Source organism: Dendrobates tinctorius, unplaced genomic scaffold, assembly GCF_039654945.1.
Source record: "Dendrobates tinctorius isolate UK_male_01 unplaced genomic scaffold, ASM3965494v1 ptg000118l, whole genome shotgun sequence".
Lineage (NCBI taxonomy): Eukaryota > Metazoa > Chordata > Amphibia > Anura > Dendrobatidae > Dendrobates > Dendrobates tinctorius.
The window spans coordinates 742,721-763,486 of NW_027361786.1; the positions used below are offsets into that span (position 1 = coordinate 742,721).

General features: G+C 50.0%; 1 protein-coding gene across 1 annotated transcript in view; it reads left to right on the top strand.

Annotated features, from left to right (window-relative positions):
• TYK2 (tyrosine kinase 2) overlaps window positions 1-16,422 on the top strand; it is a 55,623-nt gene extending 39,201 nt beyond the window's left edge. Inside the window, exons 20-26 of the mRNA XM_073590611.1 lie at window positions 1,486-1,678; window positions 1,776-1,894; window positions 1,979-2,151; window positions 2,388-2,505; window positions 6,544-6,654; window positions 10,665-10,807; window positions 12,474-16,422. Of these exons, the coding sequence (XP_073446712.1) occupies window positions 1,486-1,678; window positions 1,776-1,894; window positions 1,979-2,151; window positions 2,388-2,505; window positions 6,544-6,654; window positions 10,665-10,802 (852 nt within the window). The 3' untranslated portion in view covers window positions 10,803-10,807; window positions 12,474-16,422. The remainder of the gene's footprint in view (window positions 1-1,485; window positions 1,679-1,775; window positions 1,895-1,978; window positions 2,152-2,387; window positions 2,506-6,543; window positions 6,655-10,664; window positions 10,808-12,473) is intronic.
• Window positions 16,423-20,766: the final 4,344 nt, after the last annotated feature.

A 20,766-nucleotide genomic window follows, 5' to 3' on the forward strand; every position in this document is an offset into this window, starting at 1 on the left:
TGTGATGCTGACTGCTGAGCTGTGTATCTAATCCTCTCCTGTGTGATACTGACTGCTGAGCCGTGTATCTAATCCTCTCCTGTGTGATACTGACTGCTGAGCTGTGTATCTAATCCTCTCCTGTGTGATAGTGCCTGCTGAGCCGTGTATCTATTCCTATCCTGTGTGATACTGACTGCTGAGCTGTGTATCTAATCCTCTCCTGTGTGATAGTGCCTGCTGAGCCGTGTATCTAATCCTCTCCTGTGATAGTGCCTGCTGAGCCGTGTATCTATTCCTATCCTGTGTGATACTGCCTGCTGAGCTGTGTATCTAATCCTCTCCTGTGTGATAGTGCCTGCTGAGCCGTGTATCTAATCCTCTCCTGTGTGATACTGACTGCTGAGCCATGTATCTAATCCTATCCTGTGCGATACTGACAGCTGAGCCGTGTATCTATTCCTATCCTGTGTGATACTGACTGCTGAGCCGTGCATCTAATCCTATCCTGTGTGATACTGACTGCTGAGCCGTGCATCTAAACCTCTCCTGTTTGATACTGTGTGCTGAGCTGTGCATCTAATCCTATCCTGTGTGATGCTGACTGCTGAGCCGTGTATCTAATCCTCTCCTGTGTGATGCTGCCTGCTGAGCCGTGTATCTAATCCTCTCCTGTGTGATGCTGCCTGCTGAGCCGTGTATCTAATCCTATCCCGTGTGATACTGCTCTCCTGAAATACTCTGTGCTGCTGTCACTCTGCTCCCAGGATCCTTGCTGCCTGCCATCCTCGGTGACCGAAGACCCCATTCCTCTCCTCAGATCCTGTCCTGGCGATGTGTGAAACCGAGGGGACAGGGGCCTGATATATGGTGGAAGGAGCAGGGCGACAGCAGCACAGAGTATTTCAGGAGAGCAGTGTGCTGGTCTGTGGGGGGCGCCCTGTTCAGTGCCAGGGATTGTACATAGAGCGCTGTGTTTTATTCACATGGATGGACCGTCTGCTTGTCTGCTCCACAGAAATCCAGGAAACATTTCTGCTGGTTGATGGCCTGTTCTGATCCAGACTTTACATGCAAAGACAGTCAGTAACTTTGCAGGCCCCATCAAAATGGCTGCTCACTGTGTCTATAGATGTCATAGGTTTTTGTGCCAGATTTCAGTAGCTGCTCCCCCTAGTGTTAACAAGTGGAAATGCCAAACTTTTTAAAATTATTTTTCATATTTTGCAAAATTAAAAACAAATGATATTTTTTAAGAAAATGTAAACATTAATTCTTTACATTTTTTCAATTGCTGAAAAAAATTTTTTTGGATGGCACCTTCCCTTTAAGTGATGTAATCTGAGCTAACTCCGGTTGCTGCTCCTGCAGGCGAGTTTCAGCTGTATAACACACCCGGCACTCGCTGTATATGCTGCTGGCTCAGCTTCACTGTGCACATGTGCCTTACGCAAGAGGCTTAAAAGCCTTCAAAATTCACAGATTTTTCTCCTCCTCCCCCTCCAGGGACACTTTGGGAAAGTGAGCCTGTACTGCTACGATCCAAATAACGATGGGACAGGGGAGATGGTGGCTGTGAAGTCTCTGAAGTCTGGGTGCAGTCAGCAGCTGGAGACCAGCTGGAAAGGAGAAATCCGGATACTGAAGACCCTCTACCATGAGAACATTGTGAAATATAAAGGCTGCTGCAGCGAGCAAGGTGGGGTCCGCTTCCACTCAGTCTCACTCCTCGCTTCTCACTTCCACTTGCTCTCGTCCCATCTGCCATATTCATCCACTACTATCTGTGTCCGCAGGAGATAAGATCGTGCAGCTCATTATGGAGTACGTCCCTCTGGGCAGTCTGCGGGACTATCTACCTAAACACAACGTGCAACTGCCTCGGATGTTACGGTTTGCACAGCAGATCTGTGAGGTGGGGTCTCTGCCCTCTTGGTCTCCTGGGGGGCTGTGGTGGGTATGGCGGTGGCTTACTCTGATCCGTCTCTTGTACACACAGGGCATGGCATACCTGCACTCTCAGCATTACATCCATAGGGACCTCGCTGCCCGGAACGTCCTGGTGGAGAATGAGAATGTGGTGAAGATTGGAGATTTTGGCCTCGCTAAAGCCGTGCCGGAAGGACACGAGTATTACCGCGTAAGAGAGGATGGCGATAGCCCTGTGTTTTGGTAAGAGCCGGGTATGGAGTATTTATTTTGCACTGCTCTGGCCATGGCTTCCCATTGAAAACACATGTACGCTCAACCGAACAGAGCGTGCACTAGTATAGGTAGTGTGCAAGTCTTGTGGTGCTACCACCTGGAGGCCGCATTCGCTATATCTCCAGAGCAGGGCAATGGGCAGGGGCGCCTGCGAGGCTGCCAGTTACCAACTACACACTTTAACTTTTTTTTTTCCCTTCTAGGTACGCCACGGAGTGTTTAAAGGAATGCAAGTTCTTCTATTCCTCTGATGTCTGGTCGTTTGGGGTGACGCTCTATGAACTTTTGACTCAATGTGACACCAATCTCAGTCCCCCGACTGTAAGTCCATATTTTTTCTCTTCGTCTTATCTTCCACAATTATAGACGGGGGGCTGACACTGCAGCAATTTTTTTAGAAGGGCAACGTTAGTAATGTGTCTAACACAGTCCCCATGGGTTTTTTCTTTTTCTTTTTTTGGTTCCCTTATAACCCCTTTCAGCAGTTTTGGCAACCGGTGCCCCCCAGCAAAGTCAATCTCCCATCATCCCATCAGCATCCTTCTCCCACATTCACACTGTGTGCTTGTGTGCATTATTTCCCAGCAGCATCCAGCTGTCTCTTCCCTTTCACCATCTGCGTCACAATCTCCTCGGTAGTATCAGCCATCTCTCTGCTCTCACTTTCTGTTTCACGATCACTCCAGCAGTCCCAGACTTCTCTATGTGTCCATGTAACAGTCTCCCCAGCAGTCCCTGCCATCTCTATTACCATCTGTGTCACCATCTCCCCAGCGGTCCCTGCCATCTCTTCCCTCTCACGGTCTATGTCACCATCTCCCCAGCGGTCCCTGCCATCTCTTCCCTCTCACTTTCTATGTCACCATCTCCCCAGCGGTCCCTGCCATCTCTTCCCTCTCACGGTCTGTGTCACCATCTCCCCAGCGGTCCCTGCCATCTCTTCCCTCTCACGGTCTATGTCACCATCTCCTCAGCGGTCCCTGCCATCTCTTCCCTCTCACGGTCTGTGTCACCATCTCCCCAGCGGTCCCTGCCATCTCTTCCCTCTCACGGTCTGTGTCACCATCTCCCCAGCGGTCCCTGCCATCTCTTCCCTCTCACGGTCTGTGTCACCATCTCCCCAGCGGTCCCTGCCATCTCTTCCCCCTCACGGTCTGTGTCACCATCTCCCCAGCGGTCCCTGCCATCTCTTCCCCCTCACGGTCTGTGTCACCATCTCCCCAGCGGTCCCTGCCATCTCTTCCCTCTCACGGTCTGTGTCACCATCTCCCCAGCGGTCCCTGCCATCTCTTCCCCATCACGGTCTGTGTCACCATCTCCCCAGCGGTCCCTGCCATCTCTTCCCTCTCACGGTCTGTGTCACCATCTCCCCAGCGGTCCCTGCCATCTCTTCCCCCCTCACGGTCTGTGTCACCATCTCCCCAGCGGTCCCTGCCATCTCTTCCCTCTCACGGTCTGTGTCACCATCTCCCCAGCGGTCCCTGCCATCTCTTCCCTCTCACGGTCTGTGTCACCATCTCCCCAGCGGTCCCTGCCATCTCTTCCCTCTCACGGTCTGTGTCACCATCTCCCCAGCGGTCCCTGCCATCTCTTCCCTCTCACGGTCTGTGTCACCATCTCCCCAGCGGTCCCTGCCATCTCTTCCCTCTCACGGTCTGTGTCACCATCTCCCCAGCGGTCCCTGCCATCTCTTCCCTCTCACGGTCTGTGTCACCATCTCCCCAGCGGTCCCTGCCATCTCTTTCCTCTCACGGTCTGTGTCACCATCTCCCCAGCGGTCCCTGCCATCTCTTCCCTCTCACGGTCTGTGTCACCATCTCCCCAGCGGTCCCTGCCATCTCTTCCCTCTCACGGTCTGTGTCACCATCTCCCCAGCGGTCCCTGCCATCTCTTCCCTCTCACGGTCTGTGTCACCATCTCCCCAGCGGTCCCTGCCATCTCTTCCCTCTCACGGTCTGTGTCACCATCTCCCCAGCGGTCCCTGCCATCTCTTCCCTCTCACGGTCTGTGTCACCATCTCCCCAGCGGTCCCTGCCATCTCTTCCCTCTCACGGTCTGTGTCACCATCTCCCCAGCGGTCCCTGCCATCTCTTCCCTCTCACGGTCTGTGTCACCATCTCCCCAGCGGTCCCTGCCATCACGGTCTGTGTCACCATCTCCCCAGCGGTCCCTGCCATCTCTTCCCTCTCACGGTCTGTGTCACCATCTCCCCAGCGGTCCCTGCCATCTCTTCCCCCTCACGGTCTGTGTCACCATCTCCCCAGCGGTCCCTGCCATCTCTTCCCTCTCACGGTCTGTGTCACCATCTCCCCAGCGGTCCCTGCCATCTCTTCCCTCTCACGGTCTGTGTCACCATCTCCCCAGCGGTCCCTGCCATCTCTTCCCTCTCACGGTCTGTGTCACCATCTCCCCAGCGGTCCCTGCCATCTCTTTCCTCTCACGGTCTGTGTCACCATCTCCCCAGCGGTCCCTGCCATCTCTTTCCTCTCACGGTCTGTGTCACCATCTCCCCAGCGGTCCCTGCCATCTCTTCCCTCTCACGGTCTGTGTCACCATCTCCCCAGCGGTCCCTGCCATCTCTTTCCTCTCACGGTCTGTGTCACCATCTCCCCAGCAGTCCCTACCATCTCTTCCCTCTCAGGGTATGTGCACACGCTGCGGATTCTGCTGCGTTTCCGCAGCGTTTTTGGCTCTGCAGAAACGCAGCAGATTTTGCTGCGTTGTACAGTACCTTTATTTCCTATGGAAATAAAAAAAAGCTGTGCACATGCTGCGTTTTTTTCCGCGCGGTTTTGCTGCGGTTTACAATCCGCAGCATGTCAATTGTTTGGTGCAGAAACGCTGCGGTTTTACACCTCATCCATTATGAGGTGTAAAACCGCAGGGCAAAACCGCAGATAATCCGCAGATAATCCGCAGATAATCCGCAGATAATCCGCAGATAATCCGCAGATAATCCGCAGATAAACCGCAGATAAACCGCAGATAAACCGCAGAAAAACCGCAGCACTTTGTCCTGCGGATTTCCTGCGGTTTTCTCTACAAAATCCGCAGAGACTAAAAACTACGTGTGCACATACCCTCACGGTCTATGTCACCATCTCCCCAGCGGTCCCTGCCATCTCTTCCCTCTCACGGTCTATGTCACCATCTCCCCAGCGGTCCCTGCCATCTCTTCCCCCTCACGGTCTGTGTCACCATCTCCCCAGCGGTCCCTGCCATCTCTTCCCTCTCACGGTCTGTGTCACCATCTCCCCAGCGGTCCCTGCCATCTCTTCCCCCTCACGGTCTATGTCACCATCTCCCCAGCGGTCCCTGCCATCTCTTCCCTCTCACGGTCTGTGTCACCATCTCCCCAGCGGTCCCTGCCATCTCTTCCCTCTCACGGTCTATGTCACCATCTCCCCAGCGGTCCCTGCCATCTCTTCCCCCTCACGGTCTATGTCACCATCTCCCCAGCGGTCCCTGCCATCTCTTCCCTCTCACGGTCTATGTCACCATCTCCCCAGCGGTCCCTGCCATCTCTTCCCTCTCACGGTCTGTGTCACCATCTCCCCAGCGGTCCCTGCCATCTCTTCCCTCTCACGGTCTGTGTCACCATCTCCCCAGCGGTCCCTGCCATCTCTTCCCTCTCACGGTCTGTGTCACCATCTCCCCAGCGGTCCCTGCCATCTCTTCCCTCTCACGGTCTGTGTCACCATCTCCCCAGCGGTCCCTGCCATCTCATCCCCCTCACGGTCTGTGTCACCATCTCCCCAGCGGTCCCTGCCATCTCTTCCCTCTCACGGTCTGTGTCACCATCTCCCCAGCGGTCCCTGCCATCTCTTCCCCCTCACGGTCTGTGTCACCATCTCCCCAGCGGTCCCTGCCATCTCTTCCCTCTCACGGTCTGTGTCACCATCTCCCCAGCGGTCCCTGCCATCTCTTCCCTCTCACGGTCTGTGTCACCATCTCCCCGGCAGTCCCTGCCATCTCTCTGCTCTCACAGGTATGAACTGATAGATTTCAGCTGGCTTAGACTATAACAGACTTGTCAGGCCACCCCGCCCCTTGTTCTTAGCCCTACCCACTTGGAAAGGTGACAAAGGAGGCTGAAAAGTGCGACAAGTCAGTCATGTCAATAAAATAACCAAAGGCGTATTGCCCACCTCCTATCCTCCCATCTCATAAGACCCAGCTAGTTTGCCTTTTCCCCATCCTTTATACTGCTGCACTACTTTTTCATGCCTGTTGCTGTGTACAAGCACAAGCTCAGCAGAATGCCTGTGCTCGCACAGCCTGCTTCCCTTAGTGTAAGGAGGCACTGATTACATACTGTGAGGTTTCCGGCATACGCTGACACGCCGCCCTCTTTACTAGAAATTCATAGAGATGATTGGCGTCACCCAAGGACAGATGACGGTGGTGCGGCTGATCGATTTGTTGGACCGGGGCCAGAGACTTTCTTGTCCGGATGATTGTCCACCAGAGGTAAGCAGCATGACTATAACAAGGTGTTAGGATCTCTGTTTGCTGTCAGTGAATTCAGCATGCACCCTTATACCCTGTGTCTGATAACCAGTGTCTACAGAACAAGACTGAGTGCAAAAAGAGATCGCATTTATCAGCAGCAAGTATAGGTCGTAAAGGTGAATTCCCATCTCCAAGATCCTATCCCTATATGTAGTAGGTGTAAGAATAATATTTAGCAAATGCCTCCAATTAGAACTGTAGTATAGTTCTTCTGATAAGTCTATGTTGCTTACCCCATGTGCAGAGCATTGCAGTGGCTGTTGCTTACCCCATATGCCGGGCATTGCAGTAGCTGGTGCTTATCCCATGTACTGGGCTTTGCAGTAGCTGGTGCTTATCCCATGTACTGGGCTTTGCAGTAGCTGGTGCTTACCCCATGTACAGGGCATTGCAGTAGCTGGTGCTTACCCAATGTACAGGGCATAGCAGTGGCTGGTGCTTACCCCATGTGCTGGGCATTGCAGTAGCTGGTGCTTACCCAATGTACAGGGCATAGCAGTGGCTGGTGCTTACCCCATGTACAGGGCATAGCAGTGGCTGGTGCTTACCTCATGTGTCGGGCATTGCAGTAGCTGGTGCTTACCTCATGTGTCGGGCATTGCAGTAGCTGGTGCTTACCCCATGTGCAGGGCATTGCAGTAGCTGGTGCTTACCCCATGTGCAGGGCATTGCAGTAGCTGGTGCTTACCCCATGTGCAGGGCATTGCAGTAGCTGGTGCTTACCCCATGTACAGTGCATTGCAGTGGCTGGTGCTTACCCCATGTGCAGGGCATTGCAGTGGCTGGTGCTTACCCCATGTGCAGGGCATTGCAGTGGCTGGTGCTTACCCCATGTGCAGGGCATTGCAGTAGCTGGTGCTTTCCCTATGTGCAGGGCATTGCAGTAGCTGGTGCTTACCCCATGTGCAGGGCATAGCAGTGGCTGTTGCTTACCCCATGTGCAGGGCATAGCAGTGGCTGTTGCTTACCCCATGTGCAGGGCATTGCTGTGGCTGTTGCTTACCCCATGTGCAGGGCATTGCTGTGGCTGTTGCTTACCCCATGTGCAGGGCATTGCTGTGGCTGGTGCTTACCCCATGTGCAGGGCATTGCTGTGGCTGTTGCTTACCCCATGTGCAGGGCATTGCTGTGGCTGGTGCTTACCCCATGTGCAGGGCATTGCTGTGGCTGGTGCTTACCCCATGTGCAGGGCATTGCTGTGGCTGGTGCTTACCCCATGTGCAGGGCATTGCTGTGGCTGGTGCTTACCCCATGTGCAGGGCGTTGCTGTGGCTGGTGCTTACCCCATGTGCAGGGCATTGCTGTGGCTGTTGCTTACCCCATGTGCAGGGCATTGCAGTAGCTGTTGCTTACCCCATGTACAGTGCATAGCAGTGGCTGGTGCTTACCCCATGTGCAGGGCATTGCAGTAGCTGTTGCTTACCCCATGTGCAGGGCATTGCAGTAGCTGTTGCTTACCCCATGTGCAGGGCATTGCTGTGGCTGGTGCTTACCCCATGTGCAGGGCATTGCTGTGGCTGGTGCTTACCCCATGTGCAGGGCATTTCTGTGGCTGTTGCTTACCCCATGTGCAGGGCATTGCAGTAGCTGTTGCTTACCCCATGTACAGTGCATAGCAGTGGCTGGTGCTTACCCCATGTGCTGGGCATTGCAGTAGCTGTTGCTTACCCCATGTGCAGGGCATTGCTGTGGCTGTTGCTTACCCCATGTGCAGGGCATTTCTGTGGCTGTTGCTTACCCCATGTGCAGGGCATTGCAGTAGCTGTTGCTTACCCCATGTGCAGAGCATTGCAGTGGCTGTTGCTTACCCCATATGCCGGGCATTGCAGTAGCTGGTGCTTATCCCATGTACTGGGCTTTGCAGTAGCTGGTGCTTATCCCATGTACTGGGCTTTGCAGTAGCTGGTGCTTACCCCATGTACAGGGCATTGCAGTAGCTGGTGCTTACCCAATGTACAGGGCATTGCAGTAGCTGGTGCTTACCCAATGTACAGGGCATAGCAGTGGCTGGTGCTTACCCCATGTACAGGGCATAGCAGTGGCTGGTGCTTACCTCATGTGTCGGGCATTGCAGTAGCTGGTGCTTACCTCATGTGCCGGGCATTGCAGTAGCTGGTGCTTACCCCATGTGCAGGGCATTGCAGTAGCTGGTGCTTACCCCATGTGCAGGGCATTGCAGTAGCTGGTGCTTACCCCATGTGCAGGGCATTGCAGTAGCTGGTGCTTACCCCATGTACAGTGCATTGCAGTGGCTGGTGCTTACCCCATGTGCAGGGCATTGCAGTGGCTGGTGCTTACCCCATGTGCAGGGCATTGCAGTAGCTGGTGCTTTCCCTATGTGCAGGGCATTGCAGTAGCTGGTGCTTACCCCATGTACTGGGCTTTGCAGTAGCTGTTGCTTACCCCATGTGCAGGGCATAGCAGTGGCTGTTGCTTACCCCATGTGCAGGGCATAGCAGTGGCTGTTGCTTACCCCATGTGCAGGGCATAGCAGTGGCTGTTGCTTACCCCATGTGCAGGGCATTGCTGTGGCTGGTGCTTACCCCATGTGCAGGGCATTGCTGTGGCTGTTGCTTACCCCATGTGCAGGGCATTGCTGTGGCTGTTGCTTACCCCATGTGCAGGGCATTGCTGTGGCTGTTGCTTACCCCATGTGCAGGGCATTGCTGTGGCTGGTGCTTACCCCATGTGCAGGGCGTTGCTGTGGCTGGTGCTTACCCCATGTGCAGGGCGTTGCTGTGGCTGGTGCTTACCCCATGTGCAGGGCATTGCTGTGGCTGGTGCTTACCCCATGTGCAGGGCATTGCAGTAGCTGTTGCTTACCCCATGTACAGTGCATAGCAGTGGCTGGTGCTTACCCCATGTGCAGGGCATTGCAGTAGCTGTTGCTTACCCCATGTGCAGGGCATTGCTGTGGCTGGTGCTTACCCCATGTGCAGGGCATTGCTGTGGCTGTTGCTTACCCCATGTGCAGGGCATTGCTGTGGCTGTTGCTTACCCCATGTGCAGGGCATTTCTGTGGCTGTTGCTTACCCCATGTGCAGGGCATTGCAGTAGCTGTTGCTTACCCCATGTGCAGAGCATTGCAGTGGCTGTTGCTTACCCCATGTGCCGGGCATTGCAGTAGCTGGTGCTTATCCCATGTACTGGGCTTTGCAGTAGCTGGTGCTTATCCCATGTACTGGGCTTTGCAGTAGCTGGTGCTTACCCCATGTACAGGGCATTGCAGTAGCTGGTGCTTACCCAATGTACAGGGCATAGCAGTGGCTGGTGCTTACCCCATGTACAGGGCATAGCAGTGGCTGGTGCTTACCTCATGTGTCGGGCATTGCAGTAGCTGGTGCTTACCTCATGTGTCGGGCATTGCAGTAGCTGGTGCTTACCCCATGTGCAGGGCATTGCAGTAGCTGGTGCTTACCCCATGTGCAGGGCATTGCAGTAGCTGGTGCTTACCCCATGTGCAGGGCATTGCAGTAGCTGGTGCTTACCCCATGTACAGTGCATTGCAGTGGCTGGTGCTTACCCCATGTGCAGGGCATTGCAGTAGCTGGTGCTTACCCCATGTGCAGGGCATTGCAGTAGCTGGTGCTTACCCCATGTACAGTGCATTGCAGTGGCTGGTGCTTACCCCATGTGCCGGGCATTGCAGTAGCTGGTGCTTACCCCATGTACAGGGCATTGCAGTAGCTTTGTATCCATGGATATGACAACTCATAGTGACAGTTAGTTAGCTGTTAGTGGTCGTAACCATATATACCTAGCTACTGCAATGCCCTGCACATGGGGTAAGTGACATAGCTAATTAGAAGAACTATACTACATTTCTAATTGGTATATTTTATTACTACTATTAATACATCTACATATTTGGACAGGATCTTGGAGATGGGAACACACCTTTTAATTTGGTGAAGAACTAAAGTGCAATGAACGTTTGGCTCCATCACATTCATATCTTTTCTTGCTAGATCTATAAACTGATGAAGAACTGCTGGGAGACGGAGGCGAGTTTACGGCCATCGTTTCCAACCCTCATCCCGATCCTGAAGACCTTCCATAACACGTATAGCAGCAGACAGGCGCCATCTGTCCAGGAGCTGCTATAGCAATGGTGAGAAGCATTCCCTTTAAGAGGAGTTGGTGATCGCACGGAGGAGGAGGGTAATTCTCTGCTGCGCTCCTGCCAGGAGAAAAATCTCTGCAGGTAACCTGGTCAGTGCCATGATTTGGCCTGTAGGTGGCTCTGCACAAGGCAGGTAGGGTCTTAAAGGGGTATTCCCATATCCAAGATCCTATTCCAGTACGTACTAGAAATGTAGCTTAGTTCTTCTGACTTGCTGTGTCGCTTACCCCATGTGCAGGGCATTGCAGTAACTAAGTACCTAAGCTACTGCAATGACCTGCACATGGGGTAAGCGACATACCCAATCAGAAGAACTATACTACATTTATAATTGGAGGTATTTGCTAATATTTATTATTATACTTGCTACATATTGGGACAGGATCTTGGCAATGGAAAAAAAATTGTCAAAACGTTAGACACAAGTGTTAATGCAATGGTTTCCCATGTTCTCATTGGAATGTGAACACTCGGACTGAAGGTGGGAAAATCATTAAGGAAAAAATATGGAAGCAAGAAGTAAACAATCGCGTGTGAAACAAACCAGAATGTGTCTTACATCTTACTTAGATTCCTGACAGTCCCCACGCCTTTTATCTTTATTTCCCCTGGGTAATTCTCTCAGCATCTTCCAATGAATAGAAAGGTCTCAAGAGATCATTTGTGGAATCGGCGGCCTTCACAAAGTGTTTACAGCCATCAGGTGTGTTTTGCATCCAGTTCTGAATCCTATTCTACAACTGTTATAATCCGGAATGTGGCAAGAGCCAATCAACTGGGTAAAGAGAAACGACAGTCCATCATTACCGTAACACACGGTCAGTCAGTACAGAAAACTGCTAGAACTTTGAAGGTAGCTTTCTTGCCTGCACTTGAGGATATCACTGTGATGAAACTCGCTCTGATGAGGCTGTATCAGGAAAGCAAGACCAAGAATGGCTTCTGCTGCAGAGGATAAGTTCATCAGTTATCAACCTCAGAAAATGAAAAAGGACAGCACAGATACTGCGAGAAGCAGGCCTTTATGTTGGAATTGCTGCAAAGGGGCCACTACTGAGACAACCTGTCTGTTTCGCACTTAGAGGGACCATCCTTTGTGTTGCAAGAGAACGATGAGCCAAATCGCCTCCAGGCAATGTTAGGGGCTAGGACAAGGCAGGGACGGAGTCTGCCTCAGATGACATGGCCTCCTTAATTACACAACCTCAATCCATTTGGGATGAGTCGGACTGTAAAGTGAAGGCACAGCAGCCGGCAAGTACTCGTCACCGCTGGGATCTTCTTCAGGACTGTTTGCAGCACTTCCAGGTGTAGACCTGATGAAGCTGCAGAAAGAACGGCAAGAAGGGGGGTATAAAGCATGATCAGAGTATGAGGGGGCACTGGGAGGATTGCTTCACATGTTTCTTTACTTGTTTCCACATATTTTCCTTCAGCCTGAATCTACAATGTGTACCCTCCAATAAGTACAAGGAAAAGTTTTGCATGAGCAGAGGGGTGTCCTAACTTATCACTAGTGCTGTATATCTGTGTCCTATATAGCAAAAGTCAACACCCCTCCCCCTAGTTAATATATATTTTTTTCTATTGGTGTGGAAGATGAGTTTTTGTGTTTTTTTTTTTTTTTTTTTTTTTTTTTTTTTTTTTCTTTGAGGTCGAGGCTTTGAAAGCATGGACTACCTATGACAACTGTTACTCGTACCATGTGGCAGTGACATCCTGTGTGGAGGGTCTCGTCGTCACTGGAGCAGTGTTAACCACTTCAGGTGCAGATCTGTGGAGAGGCCCTGTATGGTCCCCATTAATGATGGGTTCAGACTGGTCGGCGCAGCAGACTGACCGTAACGTACCCTACCCTGTGTCACCACACAGAAGCTGTGAAGTTCCTGGCGTCGTCCTGTGCTGTACGGCCCACCGAGGCCGGAGTCCCCCGTGTTGCATGTTACATGTGAAATGCAAAATGTATGCATAAAACTGGTGCAATATTGCAGTATTTTCTGGATACCTGTGCAATCCCCTCCTCGCCCCTGATACCCCGGCAATGTGCAGCTTTTGTCCTGCTGACTGGACATGCTTGGACTTTTAGTACTGCAGCAGCTGGAGCTCCTCCGGTTGCCTTTCCTTTCCATATGAAGCCTTAAAATCTGTGAAATAATTGTTTCTCTGTGCCTGTACGTTACGGAGGTGGGGTGAAGTGGCGACCTTATACTGTACTTTTTTTTTTTTTTAAGGTGTTTATTGCCCCTATTCAGATGTGAAATATTAAACTGCTTAAGGGGAGCCTGCCAGCCTCAATTTGTGGGGTACAGTGCTCCCAACACACAATACAAGGGTTGTTAATGTGTTAATACAACATCTTAAAGGGGTTGTCCATATAGCCCCCTGGCCATAAATGCTAAACCCAGGAAGCTGCCACAAGGGGGAGCTCTCTGCACACCGATCACACGGTGCCAGCTATCTAAATCTGTAGATCCACTTAGTGGGTACTGTAGGAAGACAAGCTTTTATCATTCCACCCTATGGTTGTGTGAAGAGAAGAGCAGATTTTGACATTGTGTATGGTGGCTGTTGACTATCTAGTGGTTCAGAGATAAACTTGAGGTAATGTTTTAGTACATGTAAGAAAATGCTCCAGCACGCTAAGTGCTGAGAGGGGTTAATTGACCATGACAGATGGTGAGCAGCTGATGAGTTGGGAGAGATGGCTGCTTACCTTATCGCTGCGCCTGCGTGGCTTTGTAAAATGGTGTTAACAGCACCATTGTATGGAACTGTTGTTTTACCTTGTGCCGGAGAGAGGCTGTAGTTACGGTTTCTGGTGACGTCCTTTATGAGAATTGCAATAAACCAGCCGGACTTTAAATAGAAACAGTTCCTGTGTCTACCTCTTTATGAAGCCAGGTGAGTTGGCCTACCACATATGGTGGAGAATGCGGGCAACATTCCCCAGGAACACGTGTGACTGCTACAGAAGCACTGCATGTCTTGGTTGAAGGTGGCTGTAAGCCAGGGAGCCGCGTCCCAGCATGGAGGAAGCCCAACAGCAATGGCAGCAACAGCTGGCACAACAGGAGACAAGTAAACTGCTTATACAATAGCTCCAGCAGCTGCACCGACAACAGCAACAGTAGTAGATTGATTTACTCACAGTGGTTCGTGGCACGGCGGCCGCTACAATTCCAAGGTCAGCTGATGATTTTTCTATCCAGAAAGCAGTGAGGAGAGCCTTGCAGAAAATGACCCCGAGAGACACTATAGCAGCCTTTTTAACCATTTTTGAAAGGGTCAAGCCACAAAAGGTCTACTGTGATTTAGCCTTACAGGATGCCAAAGAATATGCGAAATTGAAAATGGAAATTTGGGGTTGACAATGTCTGTCAAGGCACATTGGGTCAACCGCTGGGCATATCACCGTGACAAACCTCCTCGCTCCCAAATGTTTGATCTGCTGCAGCTTGTCCAAAGGTGGTTGCAGTAGGAGACCTCTACCCCATCGCAGATGGTGGAGCGGGTTGGAATGGACCGGTTCATGCACACCTTTCTGAGCCCGATGTGGACTTGGTATGCCCAGGTAGATCCCCGAAGCACCAATGATTTGGTCAGACTGACCGAAAGGTATCAGGGTCAACTGTTCCTTGGGGAGGCAACCACCTCCATGCTGGGAGATGGAGGATAAAGGCGTGGGGCGTCCCAAGTTCACGGGGGGTGACCGAGGTCATTCTGAGGGTCTCGCCAGTGGATTTTGTTGGACAAGTCACTGCCCAGGCCATAGACCTGTCCATTGTCCCCTGACCACCGAGCAAATAGACTGTAGCATGGGATGCTGGTGTTCACACTACGAATATTCGGCCTGCAGTGTTGACTGTCCACCTGGCGAGGGACCCCAAGCTTGTCTGGTGAAAGTGAGAAGGGTCTCCAAATGACTGGACTACTAGACTCAGGGAGTTTGGTCACCCTTGTGAGGGCCACACTCCTTTTTCAATTGATCTCTGGGAAGAAAGTGGGTGTCTGCTGCATTCACAGGGAAGCTAAAGACTATCCGGTAACCAAAGTGGACATTCAGACAAACTGAGGTACTGAGTCCCATGAGTTCGGTGTGGTCCAGGATTTATTTCACCCAATTATCATAGGCCCGAGACTGTTGTTTGGGGCTTGGGGGGGATGCAGCGTCATCGATTGCTCAGGTAAAAGATAGGGTGGGCCCAGAGAAGTCTCACCAACCCCAGTGGCTGATGGGTTTCCCTTCTGTGTAACGGTGGGAGATGAGGTGTTTGGGTCCACCCAACATAGGGACCTAACCCTGAAAGAAGCTTTCAATAAGGTAACGCTTATAACTATAATATAAAGCAGTAATACCGTACGGAACGCTGGGCAAAAATAAGGGGCAGAAAAATATGCTATGTTTATATGAGAATGTTTTGAAGGATACCATAGTATCCAAAAACAAGAAAAGGTAAATAGCAAATCATTGCCTGAGTGGTACTGCCATGTGATAGATGTCCAATTGTCCCCTTACACCGATGCACGTTTCGCCACCAGCCATGCTCGTCGGGGTGAGGGGACGCTTGGGCATCTATCGCATCTAAATCATCAATGTACCTAATCCAGCATTGCACGTGGTCAGCGGCCTGCGCCTCCCAATCCCTAAACAACCCACACTCCCAGTATCTCGGGAACAGGTTTGCATATGAGGGTGAACAAGCCGCACCCATGGTAGTGTCGCATTTCTGTAAATTAAAAAATATTTTTAAAAACAAAAAACTACAGTTGTGGCCAAAAGTATTGACACCCCTGCAATTTTGTCAGATAATACTCAGTTTCTTCCTGAAAATGATTGCAAACACAAATTCTTTGGTATTATCTTCATTTAATTTGTCTTAAATGAAAAAAACACAAAAGAGAATGAAGCAAAACATTGATCATTTCACACAAAACTCCAAAAATGGGCCAGACAAAAGTATTGGCACCCTCAGCCTAATACTTGGTTGCACAACCTTTAGCCAAAATAACTGCGACCAACCGCTTCCGATAACCATCAATGAGTTTCCTACAATGCTCTGCTGGAATTTTAGACCATTCTTCTTTGGCAAACTGTTCCAGGTCCCTGATATTAGAAGGGTGCCTTCTCCAAACTGCCATTTTTAGATCTCTCCCCAGGTGTTCTATGGGGGGGGGGGTTGAGGGGATCTTTGTGGATTTTGGGAAATGTTGTTATTTTGGGATACTTAGTAATCAAACCCTCAAAGATCTGTTTAGTAATGATCCAGATACCAAATGTATAGTTTTTGTTTTATTTAAGTGGTGAAAAAAAAATTCAGAAATTTGTAAGAAAACAAAATTTGCTTGTGTCGCCATATTTCAAGAGTCGTAATATTTTCTGTTTCCTGGTCAGGGGCCGTGTGAGTCCTTGTATTTTGTGCCCTGAGCCAACATTATATATACATTTATATACATTTTAAGGTACAGTGGGGAAAATAAGTATTTGATACACTGCCGATTTTGCACGTTTTCCCACCTACAAAGCATGGAGAGGTCTGTAATTTTTATCGTAGGAACACTTCACCTGTGAGAGACAGAATATAAAAATAAAAACCAGAAAATCACATTGTCGCATTTTTATATATTTCATGCTATAAAATGCAAATTAAGTATTTGATACAATAGAAAAACAGAACTTAATATTTGGTACAGAAACCTTTGCAATTACAGAGGTCAGATGTTTCCTGTAGTTCTTGACCAGGTTTGCACGCACTGCAGCAGGGATTTTGGCCCCCTCCTCCTGGAGATCTTCTCCAGATCTTTCAGGTTTCCGGCTGTTGCTGGGCAAAATTGAGTTTCAGCTCCTTCCAAAGATTTGCTATTAGGTTCAGGTCTGGAGACTGGCTAGGCCCCTCCAGGACCTTGCAATGCTTCTTACGGAGCCACTCCTTAGTTGCCCTGGCTGTGTGTTTCGGGTCATTGTCATGCTGGAAGATTGAGCCATGACCCATCTTCAATGCTCCTACTGAGCAAGGTAGATGGCCCTGAGTTCCATGATGTTAATGGGGAGGGAGGACTCCCAAGCTTTCCAGCGCGCCAGGACCATGAAACACTGCTCCCCAGCCGAGAAGGCTGATATCCGTCCTCACGATCTGCCAGTGCAAAAGAAGGAACCATCTCCGGTGGTGATTGAGTGGAGAGAGATGCCACTAAGAAAGCGACTGTTTTAATTGCACAGGAAAGAGCAAGCCAAGGAGATCTTATCCCAACATGATAGGAGTGCAAGCTGAAGGGGACAAGAGTGAAACTGGAAAAAGAGGACTGCTTCCATAGCGGCTACCGCAGAGGTCTCAAGCTGCATTCCTCAAGGGCCGCAAATAGGTCATGTTTTCAGGATTTCCTTGCATTGCACAGGTGATAATTTAATCACCTGCACAGATAATGATTCCAGCACCTTGTGCAATGCTAAGGAAATCCTGAAAACACGCATGGTTTGTGACCCTCGAGGAAAGCAGTTTGAGACCCATGGGCTACCGTCTTGCCCAGCACACGCATGCAGGTTCGAAACGGGCAGGGTGATGGCCGTCTGAGAGAGAATCCCAAGAAAACACTGGAGCATGCAGTATTGAAAAGCATGGCTAAGAAAACTAGGTGTTGGGCCAAGAGCAGAGAAACCTTTGTCTTGTTGATGAGCCAGTCCAGGCGAGACAGTGTCTAGAGTCAACTGAAGACTCTCATGATGGATCTTTAAGCAAGAGGTCATCCAGGTAGGCAATAACTAGGAAAACCTTGGGACGAAGTAGGGCGATGACCTTCGTGATGACTGGGGGTGCTGAGGGTAGGCCAAAAAGGAGGGCCATGAATCGGAAATGAGAATCTTGAACTGTGAAGCTGAGGAATCTTTGGTGTGAGACGCAGATTGGAATGTGGAGATAGGCGTCTTGTATGTCCACTGAAAAGGAGGTCGATGGAGGCGCTCACCAAACGGAGAAACTCCACCCTGAGTCGACAGAGCTGCACTAGTTTGTTGAGGAGTTTGAGGTCCAGCAAAGGACACAATCATCCTTTTTTGGGACCACAAAAAAGTCTGAGTAAAAACCTAAGAAGCATTCTGGGATGGGAATGGTGACACCTGACTGGAGTGGAGAAATGATGGCCTTAAAAAAAAAAAACCACACAGGAACCAGCGAGAGATTTCTTGGAGGCCGGGATGTGGAAATTCTATATATTTTTCTTAACGGTAGAGACTACCTCTCTTTCCCAGGAATCAACTGCGGAGAGATACACATCCTTGACTGGAATATGAACTCCCACCCTGGGGGAGTCCCTAGGTGGGGATGACCCATCATGCAGAAGAAAAATCTTAGTTACTTAACGGTAATGGGATTCTACAGAGCCCTTGACAGCAACATCTGAGCGAGGGTATCTGCCCACCAGGACAGGAAACCTACTGAATAAAAAGGCGGTACCTCTCCTCCGCATCAGTTTGGTTTCAGAGCATGAGAGGACCGCCAGACAGTAACATAACCATCACCCTTAAAAGTGCTCACCACAAGTGACAAAGTGGGGGAGGGAATATAAGGGTGCTGTAATGGGCTCTGTAAAATCTGACCGGTAAGTAACATACATAGTAACATAGTTTTGAAGGCTGAAGGAAGACCTTATGTCCATCTAGTTCAGCCTATTTTTAGTGCAGCTGTTCTGCATTGTGGATCCTGGGGAAGGCAAAAAAAACCCACAGAGTAGAAGCCAATTTTCTCCATAGGGAAAACAATTCCTTCCCCTAAGCTGGGTCAGCCATCTACCTATAATATTCTGTTATTCGTAACCTTCTATACTGTTACTCACAAGAAAAGCATCCATTCCTTTCTTACATTCATTCATTCAGTGAGTTGGCCATCACCACTTCCTCAGGAAGAGAATTCCAGAGCCTCACTGCTCTTACTGTGAAGAACCCTCTTCTATGCTGGGGCAGAAATTGTCTTTCCTCCAAACGAAGAGAATGCCCCCTTGTTCTTGTCACAGTCCTTGGTACAAACAGTTCATTGGAGAGATCTCTGTATTGCCCTCTGATATACTTGTACATATATATTAGGTCTCCCCTAAGTCTTCTCTCTTCTAGAGTAAATAGACCTAATTTTGATAACCTTTCTGGGTATTGTAGTGAACCAACTCCATTTATCATTTTAGTAGCCCGCCTTTGAACCCTTTCAAGGTCAGTAAAGTAACTAAGATTTTTTCCCTTCTCCAATGACAGCACCACCTGAGAGATTTAAATAGATCAAAAGCTAGGGAGGGATCATTTCTTGCAATACCTTCCTCCCAAAGGATAGGTCAACAGAGAAGGACAGCTTGAGGTGATAGTCTTCCCCTTCCACCTTCTATAGACACTATGTGGCTGCCTTACATATCTTGTCTATCGACACCTCCACTCTTTCAGCCCAGGAGGTCGCCATGGCCCTGGTGGAATGGGCTTTCAGGGACCGGCCTATTACTAGAGATATAAGCTAGCTATGATCTCCCTTGTAACACCAAACCCCTTCCTGATTCCCTGGAATGACAAAATAAGGCCTCATTCTTCCTCCATTGCCCAGTTCTGTCTAAGTACTGCATCAATGCCCTCCTACCATCTAGTGTGTGAAATCTGCGTTCCTCTGTAGTGTTTGGTTCTCTAGAGAAAGAGAGAACTACCTCCTGACTCCTGTGACACTTTGAGGCCACTTTGGGGGAGATATGCTAGATCTGGCCTCAAAACCACTCTATCATCCGATACCTGCATAAAAGAATGATTGATAGGGCCTGTAAATCACGAATCCTGTGGGCCGACATTAGGGCCACTAGTGTCACTATTTGTAGTGTTAGTATTTTTTAAGACACTTAATGTAGGGGCTCATAGGGCGATTTTGTAAAGACTTCCAGGACTAGATTTAAGTCCCACAGAGGCATTTTGGGAGCTGGCATAGGTTTTGACCTCGGGCATGATTTAATGAACCTAGTCACCCACTTATCTGCCGCCAGGTTATAGTTGTATAGGGCCCCTAAGGCGGATACCTGCACCTAAAGGGTGCTGGTGGCCAGGCCCATCTCCATACCCCTCTGAAGGAATTCTAAAATATCTCTGATTGGGATTGTACCCCCAATAGACTGCCCTGAAAAAGCTAAAAACTTAGCCCATATCCTGCCTTATATCCTAGTTGTTACAGGCTTCCTACTCTGCATCAGGTTAGCTACCAAGGCTGGAGCGAACCCTTTCTGTACAAGTAGCACCCTCTCAAAATCCAGGCTACTAAGGCAGGAATGAACCCTTTCTGTACAAGTAGTGCCCTCTCAAAATCCAGGCCGTCAAATTTTGACGAGTTCTGAGGATATGACACTGGGCCCTGCCTGGGGAGAACCGGAACGTCGGGGAGAATCCAGGGATCCAACAAGGACATCCTCCTCATCCATGAGAACCATGGTCTCTTGTGCCAAAAGGAGCAATGAGGATGACATCTGCTGCTTCCTCCCGAATCTTCCTCAGAACTGCCTGGATCAACATTAACGGGGCAAATGCATAAGACAGTTAAAAACCCCAAGGAATCTGTAGCGTGTCCACTGCATATGGTTTTTCTATTGGGTTTAGAGAGCAGAAGATTTTTGTCTTCCTGTTGGCAAACAAGTCTATCTCTGGCTGCCCCCAAAGAGCCACAATCTGCTGGAAAATTGACGGGTCCAGTTCCCATTACCGGTTTTAAGGTTGTCCTACTGAGGAAATCTGCTTCGTTTGCCTTTCCCTTTTTGTATAGGACCGATAGTTGTAGTTGATGTTCCTCCATAACCTGGAGAATTTTGGGAGATAGTCACATTAGGGGCTGGGATCTCGTACCCCCTGATGATTGATATAGGCAACTGAAATTCGATTGTCCGACATCATTCAAACATGGTTTCCTTCTAAATGGGGAAGGAACTACTGCCTTCTTTATTGCCAG